The 16906-nt window shown below is 40.8% G+C and overlaps 1 protein-coding gene across 2 annotated transcripts in view; it reads left to right on the top strand.

The window, feature by feature from the left end:
- Window positions 1-16094, top strand: part of MTAP (methylthioadenosine phosphorylase) — a 33027-nt gene extending 16933 nt beyond the window's left edge. Inside the window, exons 5-9 of one of the 2 annotated variants that reach the window (XR_001413641.1) lie at window positions 4657-4759; window positions 8195-8434; window positions 8971-9093; window positions 9563-14400; window positions 14508-15133. Coding sequence is in view for 1 of the 2 variants with exons in the window: in XM_014956654.1 (XP_014812140.1) it covers window positions 4657-4759; window positions 8195-8434; window positions 8971-9093; window positions 15140-15178 (505 nt within the window). In the remaining variant the exon portion in view is untranslated. The other variant, XM_014956654.1, reaches the window with a different exon arrangement.
- Window positions 16095-16906: the final 812 nt, after the last annotated feature.

Genomic DNA, 16906 nt, shown 5'->3' on the forward strand with positions numbered 1-16906 from the left:
CCTTCTAATGAAGAATCAGATCCTGCAAACAAACTACGTCAGCAGACTTGGAAAGAAGGTACTGGTTAAAGCTGCAAAAACAGCCACTTAATTTTCATGAAAGGTGCCCTGACTTCTAGATAGTGATTAACTGATCACAGGGACTACATAGGAAAGAGGCTTGGGTCTAGGTTGGAAGGATTTACTCAAGCTGCAATTAAAATCAGTGCCTTCTAGGTGACCAGATACCTTTTGGTACCTGGGCTCTAGTTCTCAATAGACAATTCTGCAATGTGAATGATCCCTGTCTCATCATTATTCTCTTTTTAGGTACAAAGCAAGACAAATGAATAGTGAATGGGAATGGGAGAAGGGCTAGAATTGAGCATAAAGCTGTAGGTAGCAATTGTAGTTTGCTCCCATTGGGGTCGTGCACACTGTGGCATTAACGACAGGATCTCAGTATGTGGAGTTGTGTAGGACTTCTGTCTAGTTTATGGCGTAGGTTTGACATAAATTTAGTGGGGAACACTGAATAGGTATAATTGGAACTATATAGCATTTCCAGACTTCTGAGAGCTTAATTCTGTGGACCATTAACACTCCTAGTAAATGATTTTGTATATAGTCTCTGCTTTCTTCATGCTTACATATTGATGTGTATATTTAAACAGTAAAAGATACATTTTTTTAAATAAGTACCAAAATATTTACTTGGTGTTCTCCTTACTTCCAAATCCAAAAGTAACCACAGGTACTGATATGGGCTACAACAGTTGTTCTCTTCTTCTTTGAAACACAAAAAAAGAAAAAACTCTGAAAGAATTTTTTTTTTCTCTTTGGCTCCTGCTAGTTTATTATAGTGCTGTTAGTCGACTGGCTAGATTAGGGGTTTTTTAATACTTTCTGTTTGGTTTGCTGCTGATGTTTGCTAGGAAAAAAAGACTAAGAAGGTAACTACTTACTTAGATGACTCAGCTCAGTCAGGAAGATGCAGAAAATAGATTCATGAAAGAAATCCTGTAACAGCTGCCAACTTTATTGTTTGAATACATTGTGTCACATATACTGCTACAATTATTACAGTGGTGTTACACTCTGAAAAAACTTTTTGTGGGAGAATGTTTCAGTGTACCTGAAGAGGCAGAGCATGCTGAGACTCCTTTTTATACAACTGATGCCAGTGTGAATTTTCATTTTTTTCTTAAATTATTAATAGCTTCTTGATAATTAAACACTACTGGAAGACAGGGAAAAGTGATGATGCAAGTGGTAGGGGACTGTTTGTCACAGATGGAAATGATCGATTGTTCACTTATTTGAGTTGGGTTTTGCCTGCCTAGCATCAGTCATAGTCAGCATTGCCAGAAAACCTTGTGGTACTGTGAAGAAATGAAAATGAAGGAGCAAAAGCCACCTCACTGTCTGATTAACAGGGTGGCTTTTTCTGCATATTTGGAACATGCGGGAAATACATAGGTTTCTACATACGGGAAATACAAACTGTGGGGAAACCTTCAAAGTTGCAGTACATGCAGCTTTGAATCCAAAACAATGGTAAGGGCAAGGCAGGCATGGCAAAACTGCGCAACAGTGCAAAGGTTTGATCTGTGAGCACCACTGTTGTCCCGAACTTGATACACAAGCAGTTATGCATAAAAACATACATGCCCCTCTTCCAGGGAAACAATTCCCTTTTCTCCTCTCCTACCATCCACCATTTGGCACAGAAGCAGCAGGAGGGTCCAGTGGAAGTCCTGCAGGGGTCAGATGGTGTGTTGGGTTGACCTAGGCTGGATGCCCAGGTGCCCACCAAGCCCTGCTCTATCACTCCCCTCCTCAGCAGGACACAGTGGGGAGAAAATAAGATGGAAGAAAACCTTGTGGATCAAGAAAAAAGGCAGTTTAATGAGCCAAAGGCAAAGGCTGTGCACAGAAGCAAGGGAAAACAGTGATTTATTCTCTACTTTACATCAGCAGGCCATGTTCTGCCACTTCCTGGGAAGTCAGGATTCAGTATATGTAGTGGTTGCTCCGAAAAACAAACAATGTAATAACAAATGCCCCCCTTCCCCTTCCTTTCTCTTAGCTTTTATTGATGAGGAAAGCATCATGTGGTATGGAATATCCCTTTGTTCAGTTTGGGTTAGATGTTCTGGCTGCGCCCCCTCCCAAGATCTTTCCCACCCCCAGCCGACTGGTGGGGAGGGAACGTTGTAGAGACAGCCCTGGTGCTGCGTGAGCCCTGCTCAGCAGTAGCCAAAGCGCTGGTCGGTACCGACACTGTTCCAGCTACCAGTGCAAAGCACAGCACTGTGAGGGCTGCTGTGGGGAGAATTAACTCCTCCTCACCAGACACAGTAGCTGCTTGCACGTGGTTATCAGTCCAATGCTTTCAGGTGCTGCTTCTGATCTCCCCCGCCGGGATCATCTCTGTACTTTCCCTTTATGCTATGCTCGATCCTTCTGGGTTGTGCGCTTCTACTACGAGTAGTGTGGCTAGTTTCAAGGCAGGCACTTGGTGACTTCTTCCTGTTCTAATGTAAACAATCAGGCAATTGTATAACATTCAGTCATTCTGTGTTGTTAAGCAGGCTGGCTGTCCTTCTGATGGAGGGCACGCAAACTTCTGCACGTTTAAAAACTGTGAGATTGAAGAGCCTTTGAAGAGTAGCTGTTGAGTTCCTTATTTCTTGTTTCCTGCTGGCTCCATAAGGAGTCAGTCAGGGCTGTCAAGTCAAGACCCTGCAGAAGGGTCTTGAAACTCCTGCAGTGAGAGGAGCCTTAGGTAGGTACTGCCCTTTGCTCTCTGGCTGTTGGTCTCTGTGAGAGTAAGGCAAGGAAAGCGTCTGTGATTGTGTAACATTTGTTCTCTGCACAAGGAATACAGAGAAACGGTCTTAAGCAGTGGTGAAAATTAGGTGCTGGTGCCCTGTACCCTGTAAACAGGTGAGTGGGACAGATCAGGACAGCCAGCTCCTGACTTGAGTAGCAGGGCTACAGAAAAAAGGAAAGCCTAAAAGGCTGTATCAGCCATCACTTCATAGATGGCAAGAATCAGAGATTGGTTCAAATCAAACCTTCTTACCCTAAGCCTAGCAATTTACAGGCTCATCAGGTGGCCCCACATTGAATAGCTGTGGCCTTTGCAGAGTTGCAGCCATCCATGCAGAAGAGAAATTGATGTTCTCTTGAGTGCAAACAGATGTGGTCCATTGCTCAGAGCAGTCATACATCTTAATGTTTCTACTTATTCCCATGCAGGTTGTATGTGTGGTGCTAAACATAGTAGGAATTCTTTAGTGGGCCATGTAGTGATGTGGCCATTCTCTTCTAAGAAGGCAGGGTATCTGAAAGTTGGAGATTAATATTTGTACATATGTGATCTTTCCTTGGGGCTTTTCTAAGTAAAAAGGTCTGACTAACAGCATCTGAAATACTATAGCACAGGAAAGGAATTCTGACTTTTATCATTTCCTGCAATTCTAAATAATTCATTAGCAGACACTGAAAAAAAGTGTGTAAAATCAGATACATTCTGTTTGCAGTTCTTCAGTATACCGTAAAGGAAAAAATAATATTAATGTTTCAACCAATGTTAACAACTGTGTCCCATTTTGCTTATGTTTTTAGTTTGCTGATCTGTTTTCCTGGTTTATAATCTCATGCTTAAAGGTACCCTATTGATTCCTCCCCCTTTTTTTTCTTTCTTTTTCAAATCAACTCTAGCATGTAACTTATATTTAAAACCTTCCTTTAAATATTTGCTGATGATTTGGGTGGGGAACTGTTGTGAACAGTATTACCAGCAGAAATTTTGTATTTTAACTGTGGATGGAATTTGGCTGTTGCCTTACTTTTCCCCTATAAAGTATAATATGTGACACACTAGGAGGAAGAAGACAACGTCTCAAAAGAATTCTGTTTCATAGAGTTTTCGCTATCCAGCTGACTGAATTAGCTTGAGGCAGTGCATTTGAAAGTAAAGAGATAGTGGGTAACAATTCCAGTAGTTCTCAAAATGGCATGCTGGATGGTAATTCATGCACATTTGACAGTTTCCATGCAAGAAAACAGTTTCTCAATTAAAAGAAGTTAGGAAAAGGATTCTTCTACTTGCAATCTTCCAATGCATGTGTGTAATCTTTCTGAGAATATGTAGACATCCTGTTCCAGGATTTTTTCTGGTTCAATTCACACCTCTTTTGTTCAGAAAGCTGTTCCTATAAATTCCCATCCTTTCAATGTAGGAATGCAATGATATGAACAAGCTCTATTTTGACTAGTTTTGTGGTAATTCAGACTTGATCCCTCCCCTTCCTGAAAGCTTACTGTGTTCTTTTTTCCTAAGATGACTTGCCTGACTATGAAACTTAGCTGATTTTTGCAGTATAATGTGTCTATCTGTGTCATTTAGAAACAAATTAGCATTTCAGAATCTTGTTAAGAATAGATTTCCTATGATTAATTGACAGTGCTTTACTGGAATGATGGTTTTATACTCCTGAGCTCAATTCTGAAAGGTTTGTACAATGGGATTACAGGTAGTCATTAAGATCATACTGATATTTTGATTCCTTTGAAGGAATGCTATGGTTTTGGATTTGTGTCAATTTCTTGCCTTCTCTTCTGTTTTTTCCCTGTTTTTATCTCTGAGCATGTTTTCTGCTTTTCTAGGACAACTAAAAGACACTGTACTTTATACGAAGGACTACACTCCGCTGTTGCAGGAGTATGTCATATTCCAATGGCAGAGCCATTCTGCACCAAAACCAGAGAGGTTAGTGAATTCTGTAATAGTATTTAGAAATGTTATTTATTTTCATGGCATTTGTAAATGATATAGTAGTCTAATTGTGCATTTTTAGAATACAGAGGCACTCTACACCTATTTATTCCTGTTTCTCAGGTATGTCATGGTTTCAGGGAAAAGTGTGACATTGGGAAGGTATGGGAAGTAAAAGGTCTTGTGTCTGTAGGAGCTGTCTTCTGAAGGGAATTATGCAGAAGATGTCAGTTAGCAACCTAGATTCCCCCAGCATAACAGTACAAAAGATCTTAATTTATCAGGTGATAAGCCAAGAAAGCAATAAAGTGGACAAAGCAGGAAGATAGAATTAGTAATTAGTTCCTTTTTGTTCCAAATAAAACTGCAACTATAGTAGAGGCACTCTACATACTTAATACAAATAATTAAATAAATAGTACTTTAGCATTCAGAGAAAATAAAATACTGGTTTCGTGCGTTGTAGCAGGGGGTGGTGGTAGAACGTCAAGGCTTAGTTTAAAGGATATAAACATAGAAACAAGCCAATTTACAGTAGGCTTATATTCTTAAATGTTGTTCTTAGTTTTGTCACTTCAAGGTATTCAGGCTTCAAAACCACTTACACTGAGCAGTGTGAAACACTGCTCTGTTTTTCAACACCTTTATAATCTTCTGGGAGTGTACCTGTGATTAAGTATGCCACCTCAGCGTATCGTTAGACCTGAGGAAAAGGGAAGGCGAAGACTGAACTGCCTATTTTGTGGTGTTGTGGAATGCTCTGATGGGGGAGCTATGTTCTGCAGGGCTACAGGAACACCTGCAGAGTCAGTGGTATCCATCCAAGAGGCTTGTTCTCTGCGGAGTCAATTACTACACTGAGCAGCACAAAGTTGAATTGGGAAGCAGGTGGCCCAGACTGTACCCAGAGCATGTATAAATATTTGTACTGCTGAGCTATTCTGCCCTTGTCACTGATTCACTTCAGTGTCATTATAGGGTATTTTTATTAATTGGCCAGGCATGGTGTGGTTTTGAGATATCAACCAGCAGGTCCACAGCACTGTTAGTAGAATGATGCTTCAGTGCATTAGGAATTGAGGTGGTTTGCAATTTTAGATCTCATGAGGAAACAAACCACTATATATTATAAGTTTGCATACTTTTGTCCTTCCATTGAACAGCAAATTATGCAAAATACTTCATGCAACCAGAGCTCTTATCAAAGATTTATTGCCATGTCGTTGCTTACTGACTTTGAGCATGAGGACAACAGATAAAAGGAATATAAAAAGTTCACTTTCTGAAATGGATTAAAACCAGTGTTATTGAAACGTTTGGTAGCACTTCAGACTGTGTCTCTTTCTCAGTTTTTTTTTAAAAAGGTAAGTAGATATGCATAAGCCATTTTCTGAGATTGCACAAAGCATATGCTAAGGCTAGTTTTCATTCAATTGTTAAGTAGCTAGAGACAATGTTCTTTGAATATTATATTCTTTGAAAAGCCAACAGAGAAATGCTCCTTCTGAAACAGAGAAAAAACATTTAGGTACTTCCCAGTCTTACGTGATCATTATCTCATTAGCCTATGTGTTCTAATCATCCTAGCAATTGTTTTAAAGACCATGTGCGTTTGAGCTCTTAGCGAGGCTGAAAAGGGATACTTTCACTTCATTTGAAAATAACAGATAAAAGTGACCTAAACTTTTTTCCTGGAACTATCCCTGAAAATTGTTGTGGTCATTTCAGCCCAGTTTATCCTAATTCAGGGTAAATTCATACATAAATGCAATAATAATAAAGCCAAAACTATTAATGTAGTAGACGAATTAAGGAATTTTGCATGAAACTTTATATTATGTATGTGCAAATGTGTGAAAATACTCTGGTTTATTTGGTTTACGCACTGTAAATTAAATGAGAATTTTAAAGAAGTTCATATTTTCTCTGACTGCAAACTTTCAAATAAGACAGGGTGCCTTGGATATTACTGCCTTCAGAAAATGGGGTTTACTGCAACATCTTAGAGAGTAAAGTTGGAACTTTGTAAAAAGTTCCAGGGAAATACTACTCAACTGTGGCTTAAGTCAAATCACAACCGAAGTTGTCTATTGATTTATTAGCAACATGTCATTAACTGGCGATCAGTGAATCATATATACAGAATTAATATCAGCAGTAAACCACAATATTAGGTGTGGTTAATATTACATTAACTTACACCATGTTAATAAACACCTACAAATTTGTAGGTGTCCTTCTGTGGCTAATTCCCAGAATCTCTGATTTACCCTTACACACGTATTCACATAGTCGCACACACAAATACCCTTCCCCAGCACACGTGGGTTACATGCACACCTACCCTCTTCTGCACCTGCAGGTTTACCTGCTTACATGCATCTGCAGTGGGAGATGTGGGTGCTCCAGCTGTGTGTGTGCTTGAGCCACTCCTCGCAGTCCACTGATCCCACGTGGGCACCCCACAGGTCTCAGAGCACCCTCAAGGTATCGCTGCTGGTTGCATTTGTGTATGGCAGGTCCATCAACCAGCAGGAGGGCAGGCTTCCCGCGACATCTTGCAGAAAGGCTGCTCCACCTGGCCTGTGTGAAGGTCGTGATGCTGACAAGGCAGCTTCTGGTGGTGTCAGACTAAGTTTTCACTGCTGCTGTGTTATGGTCTCTCCTGTCTTGTCACAATTCTTCATGCTGCTTTTATACTTCTTTTCAAGCTTTTCTGTTGATGGTCATTTTAAACAGATATAATCATAGTTACTTTCCCCTTCCTACTCAGGGTAGTTATGGCTGTCCTAGTCCTATTTACACATGCTGGTACACTCTTACTCCTACTGTATCAACTGGTGTTGGCCAGACCGTTTACCGAGAGTCATGATGGTTCTGCCATATACAAGATCCTAGTTGGGGCTGTAAAATGTAATGTGAAGTACGGGGTATACGCAAAGTGTATGGCTCAGTCACTGGCATGGGAAAATGTGATAGTAATTTCTCTGTAGATTCCCAGGGTACTCTTTAAAGTATATGCTTGTAAAGTTTTGCTTTCAGAAAGTGAATTTCCTATTACTGTTCTTACCAGCATAACTCCACCATGTGGTAATATAGTGCCCAATGAAGCATTTTCACCATTCTGTTCTCAATGTAAGCACAGCCTAAATATTGTTCCAGTTTCTTGATCTGCATTGAAAACAGTAATACAACTGATACTAACAAAATCAGGTGAGTTCAGGATAAGTCCTGTTAGTAGGACTATTAATTTCTCTTGCTGAGTAAGGAAACGGAAGCTGATCTGTGGTTTTGGACAGCTGAAGCCATATGGAGCTTGACTGCTTTGTATAAAATTAATTTCTTTTGTATGTAATTTTTTTTATGGGATGTAAAAGCAGTGCACTAGGGGAATGATATCTTTTTTCTTGATATTTGTGTGTTTTGCAGGTTCTTATTGAGACTGCCAAGAAGCTTGGGCTGCAGTGTCATTCCAAGGGGACAATGATCACAATTGAAGGCCCACGTTTCAGTTCTCGAGCAGAAAGCTTGATGTTTCGCAGCTGGGGAGCTGATGTTATCAACATGACCACAGTGCCTGAAGTGGTTCTGGCAAAAGAAGCTGGAATGAGTTATGCTAGTATTGCTATGGCAACAGATTATGACTGCTGGAAGGAACATGAAGAAGCAGTGAGTGAAACTTTTTTTCTCTGAGTCTTGTCCTGAGGGATCTGGGTGAGAACCTATAGGTTTTGATAAGAGATCAGATACTGAACTAAATCTAGTCTGTCTTACATCAGTATCAGTGAGCTAGTCTGGATGAATGATTGTGGAAGTAAGAACAGAATCAATTGTTGCTACCTCATTGATTTTTATAAACTTGCTTCACTACTAGCAAACATTTTGTCTCCTCTTCTCTGAAACAGAAGGCCTCATGTACAAAGCTCATCAGCTCTGTGTATGAGCTTCTCTTCCCATAACTGGTCTGGTGTTTTTTCTTTTGTAGCTTGGTTGAAAATTATGTATCTGCTTTGGCTCTCATATTTGTGTAAAATATAATCAGACATACACTCACAGAAGAAAGGTTTTATTGGCTAAAATGACTGTGGCATTTTAAGACTTCATCTTTTCACATAGAGATGTAAAAGTTAAATGAATTTATTTGAGTATTTAAAATGCATGCCATCCAAATTGAGAGACACCACTCAGTTTTCTTGTGTTTCTAGGTTTCAGTGGATCAAGTTTTAAGGACGCTGAAAATGAATGCAGATAAGGCTACTAGCTTACTCCTTACTGCTATACCTCAGATAGGTTCCATGGAATGGACCGACACCCTGCACACCTTGAGAGTAAGTACACACGTGAGGCCAGTGAGTACTGGGGACAGTGTACACATACATACACATAACTTCTTAGAGTAGATCCTTCAACAAACCGAATCTGTTCAAGATGGGCAAACAAATTCATTAAGACTAACAAGCTTCAGTTTTACAAGAAGCGTTACAAAAGGTAAAAAAATTAAGGACATCTGTATATGGTTGGTGAAGTGTTATCCTTCATAACACAGGTAAGATACAAATCTGCATGAGTATCCAAATGAAAAATCTACTCTTTAATATGTAGAAGAAGAGAAGTCCGTTACAAGGTAAGGGTAATAACCCAATTGAAATTACTAGAATTGTGTTGTCCCACAGGTTTAAGATCCACAGTGCATGAAAAAACAAACGTGGAAAAGAAAAGCATTCCAAAATATATTGCTGAGGGATTTTTCTTACATGCAAGTTTATTTGCTTGTTTTACATCACCTCTATTTCACAGGTATGCTTGATTCATTTCTGGCTGGAGCGCAGAGGGAAAGAACAAATATAGTTTGAATGTCTATCCAACTTCTCAACAAGTTTTTTATGACAAATAGGCATTTCCAAGAGTACAGGAGCATGAAGTGCGAGAGGTGGGGATCACATTAAGATAGTGTGGGAGACAGGAAAAGAGAATTGGAGTGTGAAAAACAAAAAGCAAACAGAAACAAGGATTTCTGTTCGTGGAAGCAGCAGCAGTCTGAAAAGGAGGAAGCCTATTGAGGAAACTTTTGAGAGTCCAGTCTCTGATACCTCTCTTCAGTTCTTTCTTTATTTTTTCTGAAAATCACTGTGTTGACTAAAATTTGAATGTGTAAGAAAAATGAACACAGACTTAAGTCATGTCTTCATGTACCTGAAGTTGTGTCCCTGAAATTGAACTACCAACAGAACTGTATATACTTTAAAAATCTTTTATGTCTTCTGATTTGGATCAAATTTTCAGTTTTGTTTACAATATGTTGTCTTGTCAGTGACTCTTAACTCTCATTTAGTCAGTATCCTGAAGGAAAGCAAAATTCACCCAGACACTCCTAAGCATACTTGACCAGGTCAGGTTTTGGAGGTCCAACCCAAATATTTGAAGTGAGTCTTCTGCTGATTCTTCTCTAGAAAACCTACCTTTTATTAGGGGGTCTTGGATTCCTCAGTCAGTTCTCTGAAACAGTTATTTTAATGTCCCCTTTATAAATTTTTGAGAGGTAACTGACTTGTCCCTTTCCCCTTAGCAGTCTTTAGGAAGTTGTGTCATGGATGGGTAAGGGAGACGACAGAATCAGTATTTCTTTTCCCCTCTAATACACCAAAAACATTTTCAGAGGACTGGGCCACACTTTTCATTTCACAGAATCATGGAATAGTCAGAGTTGGAAGGGACCTCTAGAGATCATCTGGTCCAACTCCCCTGCTAAAGCAGGATTGCCCAGAGCACATCACTCAGGACTGCATCCAGGCGGATCTTGAGAATCTCCAGAGAAGGGGACTCCACAGCCTCCCTGAGCACCCTGTTCCAGGGCCCTGGCACCCTCAACATACAGAAGTTTTTTCATTTGATACAGGTGCCTGGCTATACCAAAAAAAAAAAAACAAAAACCCACCCAAAACCCAGAGTTTGAACAAATAATCCAAAAAAAAAAAAAAAAAAAGGGCTAGGTATTCCCAAGTATGTAACGCTCTTTAGGTACTGAGGAGTCTACCACCAGTTCTGGCAGGTGTCCTTCAGTAAGCAGTGTCCTGCTGCTTTCCCTGGCATGATTGTCTTGATTCTCCATCAGGAGTGAAAAAGCAGGTGACTGGAAAGAGCTGACACAAAGTTTGCAGGGTTCCTCTTTAATGAACACTAACCCTTCTTTCCCTTAAGCATCTGCTACTGCCTGGTATCAGTGATGAATATTGAGATAGTTTCACTTCAGCTTGGCAATTCTTATGTGTTTGTGCTCTTTGCTGATAGGAGCTGATTTGAGTGATAGTATACTGGGAAAGGGAGTTAATCTGAAGGCATTAGAAGAACTGGAAACAGGAACAAGGTATTGGCAGCGGGACTTGAGATTTTATGTCAGGAGAGTAGTAGTCACAATTGTTTCTGATTTAACACAACCAAGTACTCACAATCAAGTGACAGGAAAGTCTGAGGTTTTGGAGGGTTCCTCTGATTTTACTTCAGAAGGGCAGAAAAGGCTAAAAATCTTTCTGTTTGAAGCATTAAATGGTGGTAAAGTATATGAAAGATTGGTCCTAGGCTTCTGTGTTGGTGAATAAGGAGAGAGGCAATTATGCCATACAGCAGAGAAATAAATATGTGCTTCTGTACTAGTGTGTGGTTGAACCATAAAGATTTCTAAGACTGTTCTCTTTGTACATGTGAAGTGTTCTTCTGTATATTTTAATCTGGGAATTTTGAAGGTCAGATGATGGGGGTTTTTGAACTGATCTTTTCTGGAGGCACCTTTTCCCAGAGCTGAAAGGCAGCAGCTCTTGCATGCCCTGTGGTAATGTGGTGAGGAACGCAGACGAGAAGGGAGCTGAGCAAGGCTGCAGCTGAAACTCTGCAACCAGGGACGATGTAAAGCCGTGCCAGCCTGCATCCAAGCCGCTGCTGGGCATCGCAAATGGGCATTTCCAGTGTCTGGTGTTTGGGGAAGAATGTGGAACCATAAAGCTCTACAAGGACACAACTTTTCCTTTCTGAGCTCTGTTATCTGGCTGCCATGACTGGAGGAGCTTCACCAGGCAGGAGAAAGTACGCTGCCAGTCTGTTTGCCCAGCTGCATTTGTCTGTCTCCTCCCATGGAGGTATGCATCCCACCCACACATACGCGGTAGTGTCATCTCTGAATTTCACAGTAGTCTTCAGGAAACCCTGGACTGTTGAAGCAAAAATGTTGAAGGGCTGGTTTTCTGCTAAAGGATAGGCTGCCTGCCATCTCTTCTTTTTCATGTGTCTTTTCATCTGAGATATGCCAGTGAGTTTAGGTGTAGTTTGAATGTTACTGGTTTTTAGGCTGGTATGACCGAGCTCTGTTGCTGTAAAAAGAGGTAATTCTCCAGGCTCAGGTTACATGAACTCGAAAAAAAAAAAGTTTGGAGCAAGCTTTTCTGCATCTTCCTTCTTGTCATTTTGAGGCGTGGTCGGGGTACAAAGCCTTTACTCTTTCAGAACAGGGTATAACCACATTTTATTTATGTCATAGATCAGAAAACAGAGATGGTGCTATTGATCACAGTGGTCCAAGTGATTTCTGGCTGGTGTCAGGAAAATTTCAGGATAGAATGAGACAACCATGGATGAGGTAGAGCTGGATCTCCCGTTCACGGACAAGAGTTGTTTAATGAGGTGATAATCACTGTCAGTTGTTGCTGTAATGCTCAGGAAATAGCGATGTTCAGCATCTTCTGGGGAACAAGGAAGGCAAGTAGCAGAGTACAGATGCTGGAGTACAGATGCTGGAGTTCAGGTGAGCATACTTGGGTTTAACCAGTGAAGTAGTAGGTATCATCTCATGGGAGGCAGATCTGAAGGGGCAAGGAGCTCCAGAAAGCAGGAGGGACTTTAAGGACAGCATTCTCCAAGCACAAGTGATCCACAGAAAAACCAGTCAGGCGTCTCACTTGACTGAACAGGCTCTAGTGCAAAAATGCAGCATTCAAGGACTGGAAGCAGGGACAAGCTACAAATAAGGAATCCAGAACCAAGAGCAGGCATGTAGGGATGGTTTCAAATTTGGCTATAATTGACAGTAGGACGTCACAAGCAACAAGAACTTCAGCCACTGCATTGGTATCAAAGGTTGATCGAGTAAAACATGGGCTCATTGCTGAATGAAGTAAATGAATCGGTGACAGCAATTTCAAAGGGGAACGAATATAGTAGGTATTTTTTTGTCTTTGTTAGGGAAAGTATTGGCAAGAGAGGAAAAACTGTCTTCTTGAAAAGAATTTTAACTCATAACAACTGGGAACTGAGCTCTGTATCTTTATTATGGTAAAGTTTGATAACAGGAGGATCAGGAGACAACCTGTACTGGGATGATAAAAGGAATGTCACATAAGAATTGATTTTTCTTAAAGCATGGGTGTAAGACAGCCTGTGGTAAGGTGTTAGAGCTTCTGTAAATGCTTCTCAGATAAACTTCTGGACTCTGTTATTAACTGCCAATAAGTCAAATCCGTGAACGTACTTGCGTGACTAGAGTGAATTGGCTCAGGTGAGTAAGGTGAAGGGGGAAAATTCATCAAGACTTCACATCGTCTGTAGTGGCAGTGGTCTTCATATTGTCCTTGCAGGCTGAGGACCTCTTAAGAAAACTGAGATTGAAGTGTTTCTCAGGCCCTACTCTTGAATGTGGTTGATGTCAAAGTTGCGTGTCCCTCCATAACATGAGTATCAGCCAGTGCACCTTTAGAGAAAGGTTTCTATCCTTGACAGCGATTCTTCAGAATTGATGAAGAAACATGTAGAAATCACTTTTATTTAAGGAACTTCATTTTCAGAGCGTTATGATTATATTTGTGAAAACCTTGCTATCAATGTGGTGCATGTAAACCAGTGTGCTAGCCTTAAAAATAAAAAGCAAGCTGCACAATTTTTCATTTGTAAGTTGTAAGCCTAAAAGTCTGTAATTTAGTGTTTCTGCAGTATGATTGTGTGGTGGGTTGACCTTGGCTAGATGCCAGGTGCCCGCCAAAGCCACTGTATCGCTGCCTCTCCTCAGCTGGACAGGGGGAGAAAAATTAAGACAAAAGGCTTGTGGGTGAAGATAAGGACAGGGAGATCCTCAGCAATTACTGTCATGGGAAAACTAATTTGGCTCAGGGAAATTAATTCAATTTATTGCAAAGCAAGTCAGAGTAAGATAATGAGGAAACCAAATCTTTAAAACCGCTTTCCCCCACCCCTCCCTTTTTCTGTGGCTCAGCTTCACTCCTTAGTTCTCTGCTTCCTCCCCCCAAGTGGCACAGGGGGCTGGGAGTTGGGGTTGCAGTCAGTTAATCACATATTGTCTCTGCCACTCCTTCCTCCTTATTGTCTTTCCCTGCTCCAGTGTGGGCTTCCTCTCATGGGAGGCAGAGTCCTCCGTGAACTTCTCAAAAGTGAGTTCTTTCCACGGGCTACAGTTCTTCATTAACTGCTCCAACATGGGTCCTTCCACAGGGCCACAGCTTCTGCCAGGAGCCTGCTCCAGCACAGGCTTTCCACGGGATCACAACCTTCTTCAGAGCATCCACCTGCTCCAGCATGGAGGCCTCCACAGGTTGCAGGTGGACATCTGCTCCACCATGGACCTCCAGGGGCTGCAGGTCCACGGGATCACAACCTTCTTCAGAGCATCCACCTGCTCCAGCATGGAGGCCTCCACAGGTTGCAGGTGGACATCTGCTCCACCATGGACCTCCAGGGGCTGCAGGGGGACAGCCTGACTCACCATAATCTTCACCACAGGCTGCAGGGGAATCTCTGCTCCAGCACCTGGAGCACCTTCTCCCCCTCCTTCATTGACCTTGGTGTCTGCAGAGTTGTTACTCTCACATAGTCTCACTCCTCTCTCCGGCTGCAGTTGCTGTTGCATAGATTTTTTTTTCCACCTTCTTAAATATGTTCTCACAGAGACACTACCACCGTCACTGATGGGCTTGGCCTTTGCCAGCAGTGGGTCTGTCTTGGAGCTGGCTGGCGACAGCTCTACCAGACATTGGGGAAGCTCCTAGAAGCTTCTCACAGAGGCCACCCCTGTAGGCCCCCCGCTACCAAAACCTTGCTACACAAACCCAATACAGACCGTTGTTTTCAATACCAGCAAGTCTGTTACATAGTTTTAAAAAGTTGTAATGAGAAGTTTTTGAACTGTTGAAGGGTATGCCCTCCCAGTAATTCTTCGAACACTTGTGGTGTTGGACAAAGTTGGATAGTGTGCACATGGAAAGAGTTACACCTGTTTGTAATCCAAATAGAAGCTGTGTCATCTGCCTTTACGTTGAAAAGTAATTCTGCTCTGCATTGGCAGAGGAAGCATTCATCTACTTTGGCTTTTTATTTCAGACAACAGTGCAGTGTTCAGTCATCCTGCCAAAGCAGTAACCACCTGGAGGGGCCTTGAAGTTTGGGTGTTACAAGGAAGAGAGGATCATTTTCGAACTTCCAGAGATTATAACATCTTCAAAAATTGTTGCAAGCATAAAAGAATGGAGTAAGCATTGACCAATGATAACATATAAGGCAGCTTTTTATAATCTTTATCATTCTTGATAGTGTGTAGGATGACTAAAATTAGATTTTGAGTATGTTTTAAATTTGGAGTAGCTTTACTGTCAAGCTGGGTCAGACAGTGGCCGAGGAAGAAGGTCAGTAGTGAGTTGTCATCGTCTATTCAGTGATACCGTTTAGGTGATGAAAGAAAGGAAAGGCTAGGTAATACTCTGTTGCGGTTTGATAAAATAAGATCTAAGAAGGCAGATTAACAAGTATGCTATTTGCTTTGCTGTTTCTGCCTCTCATCTTTTGAAGGCAAATGGTTACATTTCACCTCAGATAATTTCAAAATAAAGTTATACTATTTTTATACGTTATCCATATTTTTTATTTCAGTGGGGATATTTAAAAAAAAAAGTGGTTTTTGTTTACATGCTAGAAGACATGGTTTAGTAATTGTTGCTTCTTTCATAGCAGGAGTTGTGTAATGATTTAATGTTCTTATTTTTTTAAATCTACATAATGCCTAGGCCAAATTTGTGCCTGAAAATGTACGTACGTGACTTACAGAACTGTACAGAAAAGTCCCATGTTCAGAACACTGCCAGTGTTCTGAACACTGTGCTGGCCTTTTGTCGCTTTGTTGGTCTGAAAAACTCTGGGTTTAGTTGGTGTTTTAAGTGATGATCATGCTTGAGTGCTCTGAATGTATACATTTCTTTTTTTAATACAGTTTGACTTCAATAAAATAATCTGCTGTTTCTTGTCTAGTAAATAAAATTAATGAAAGCTATGCTTCTCCAAACTGTGTGAAATTGTGGGGGTTTTATTTACTTCTAGCCATTAGTGAGTAAATTTTGTTTGTCTGACAATGACTTTTGCCATTCACGGAACAGGCTGGTGGTGATACCTCGCAAACACTACTTTTAGAAAATATTGTGCTGCTTAGAACTGCAGGTTCTAAGTCCCTGAAAAAACAGGGATTGCTGAGACAGAAGTAAATCAGAATGCTGTCCGAGCCAAGCAAGGAAAAGATAAGAAACATGAAAGCTATGCATTCACACAGTGATGTAAAAGAAAAAGTAAAACAAAAATCCAAAGGACAATAAAAAGAAAGCAGGTGCATAAGATTTTTAGCTTGCTAGTCTTGCTCTGTTAGACAACCTGCTGTGAAAGCCTTAAGATTTGGACGTATCTTCCCTAGCAAAACCAGTACAGGTGCTTTTCAGATACTGGGGAAAATAGTTTAACCAACTTTCCACATTTTGAGTGTTTTTTTAAATAGCTTAGATTGCAGGAACAAGAGCCTGAGGCTTGACAAGAGGTGGCTACAGATCCAACATGTCTTTTATTACCTCTAATATCTAGCCAAATCAGATGGCTGACCTTAAAAATGGTTTTCATTGTTGTTACCTTTGCCCCCCAAGACAGTTTTAGTGAAATGGATTGAAGCCATGAAGTTCATATTTGGATGTTCTAAGAGAAAGTTGTATCTGGGTTTCCATTTTCAATCCCCCTTGGTTTTTGTTTTGTTTTGTTTTTTCACGTTCCTTAGTGAATTGCAAAAATAATTGTTGTGTTAATTTTCTTTTTTTATATACTGAGTATTTATTCAGT

This window comes from Calidris pugnax, unplaced genomic scaffold, assembly GCF_001431845.1.
Source record: "Calidris pugnax isolate Ruff unplaced genomic scaffold, ASM143184v1 scaffold344, whole genome shotgun sequence".
NCBI classification, from domain to species: domain Eukaryota; kingdom Metazoa; phylum Chordata; class Aves; order Charadriiformes; family Scolopacidae; genus Calidris; species Calidris pugnax.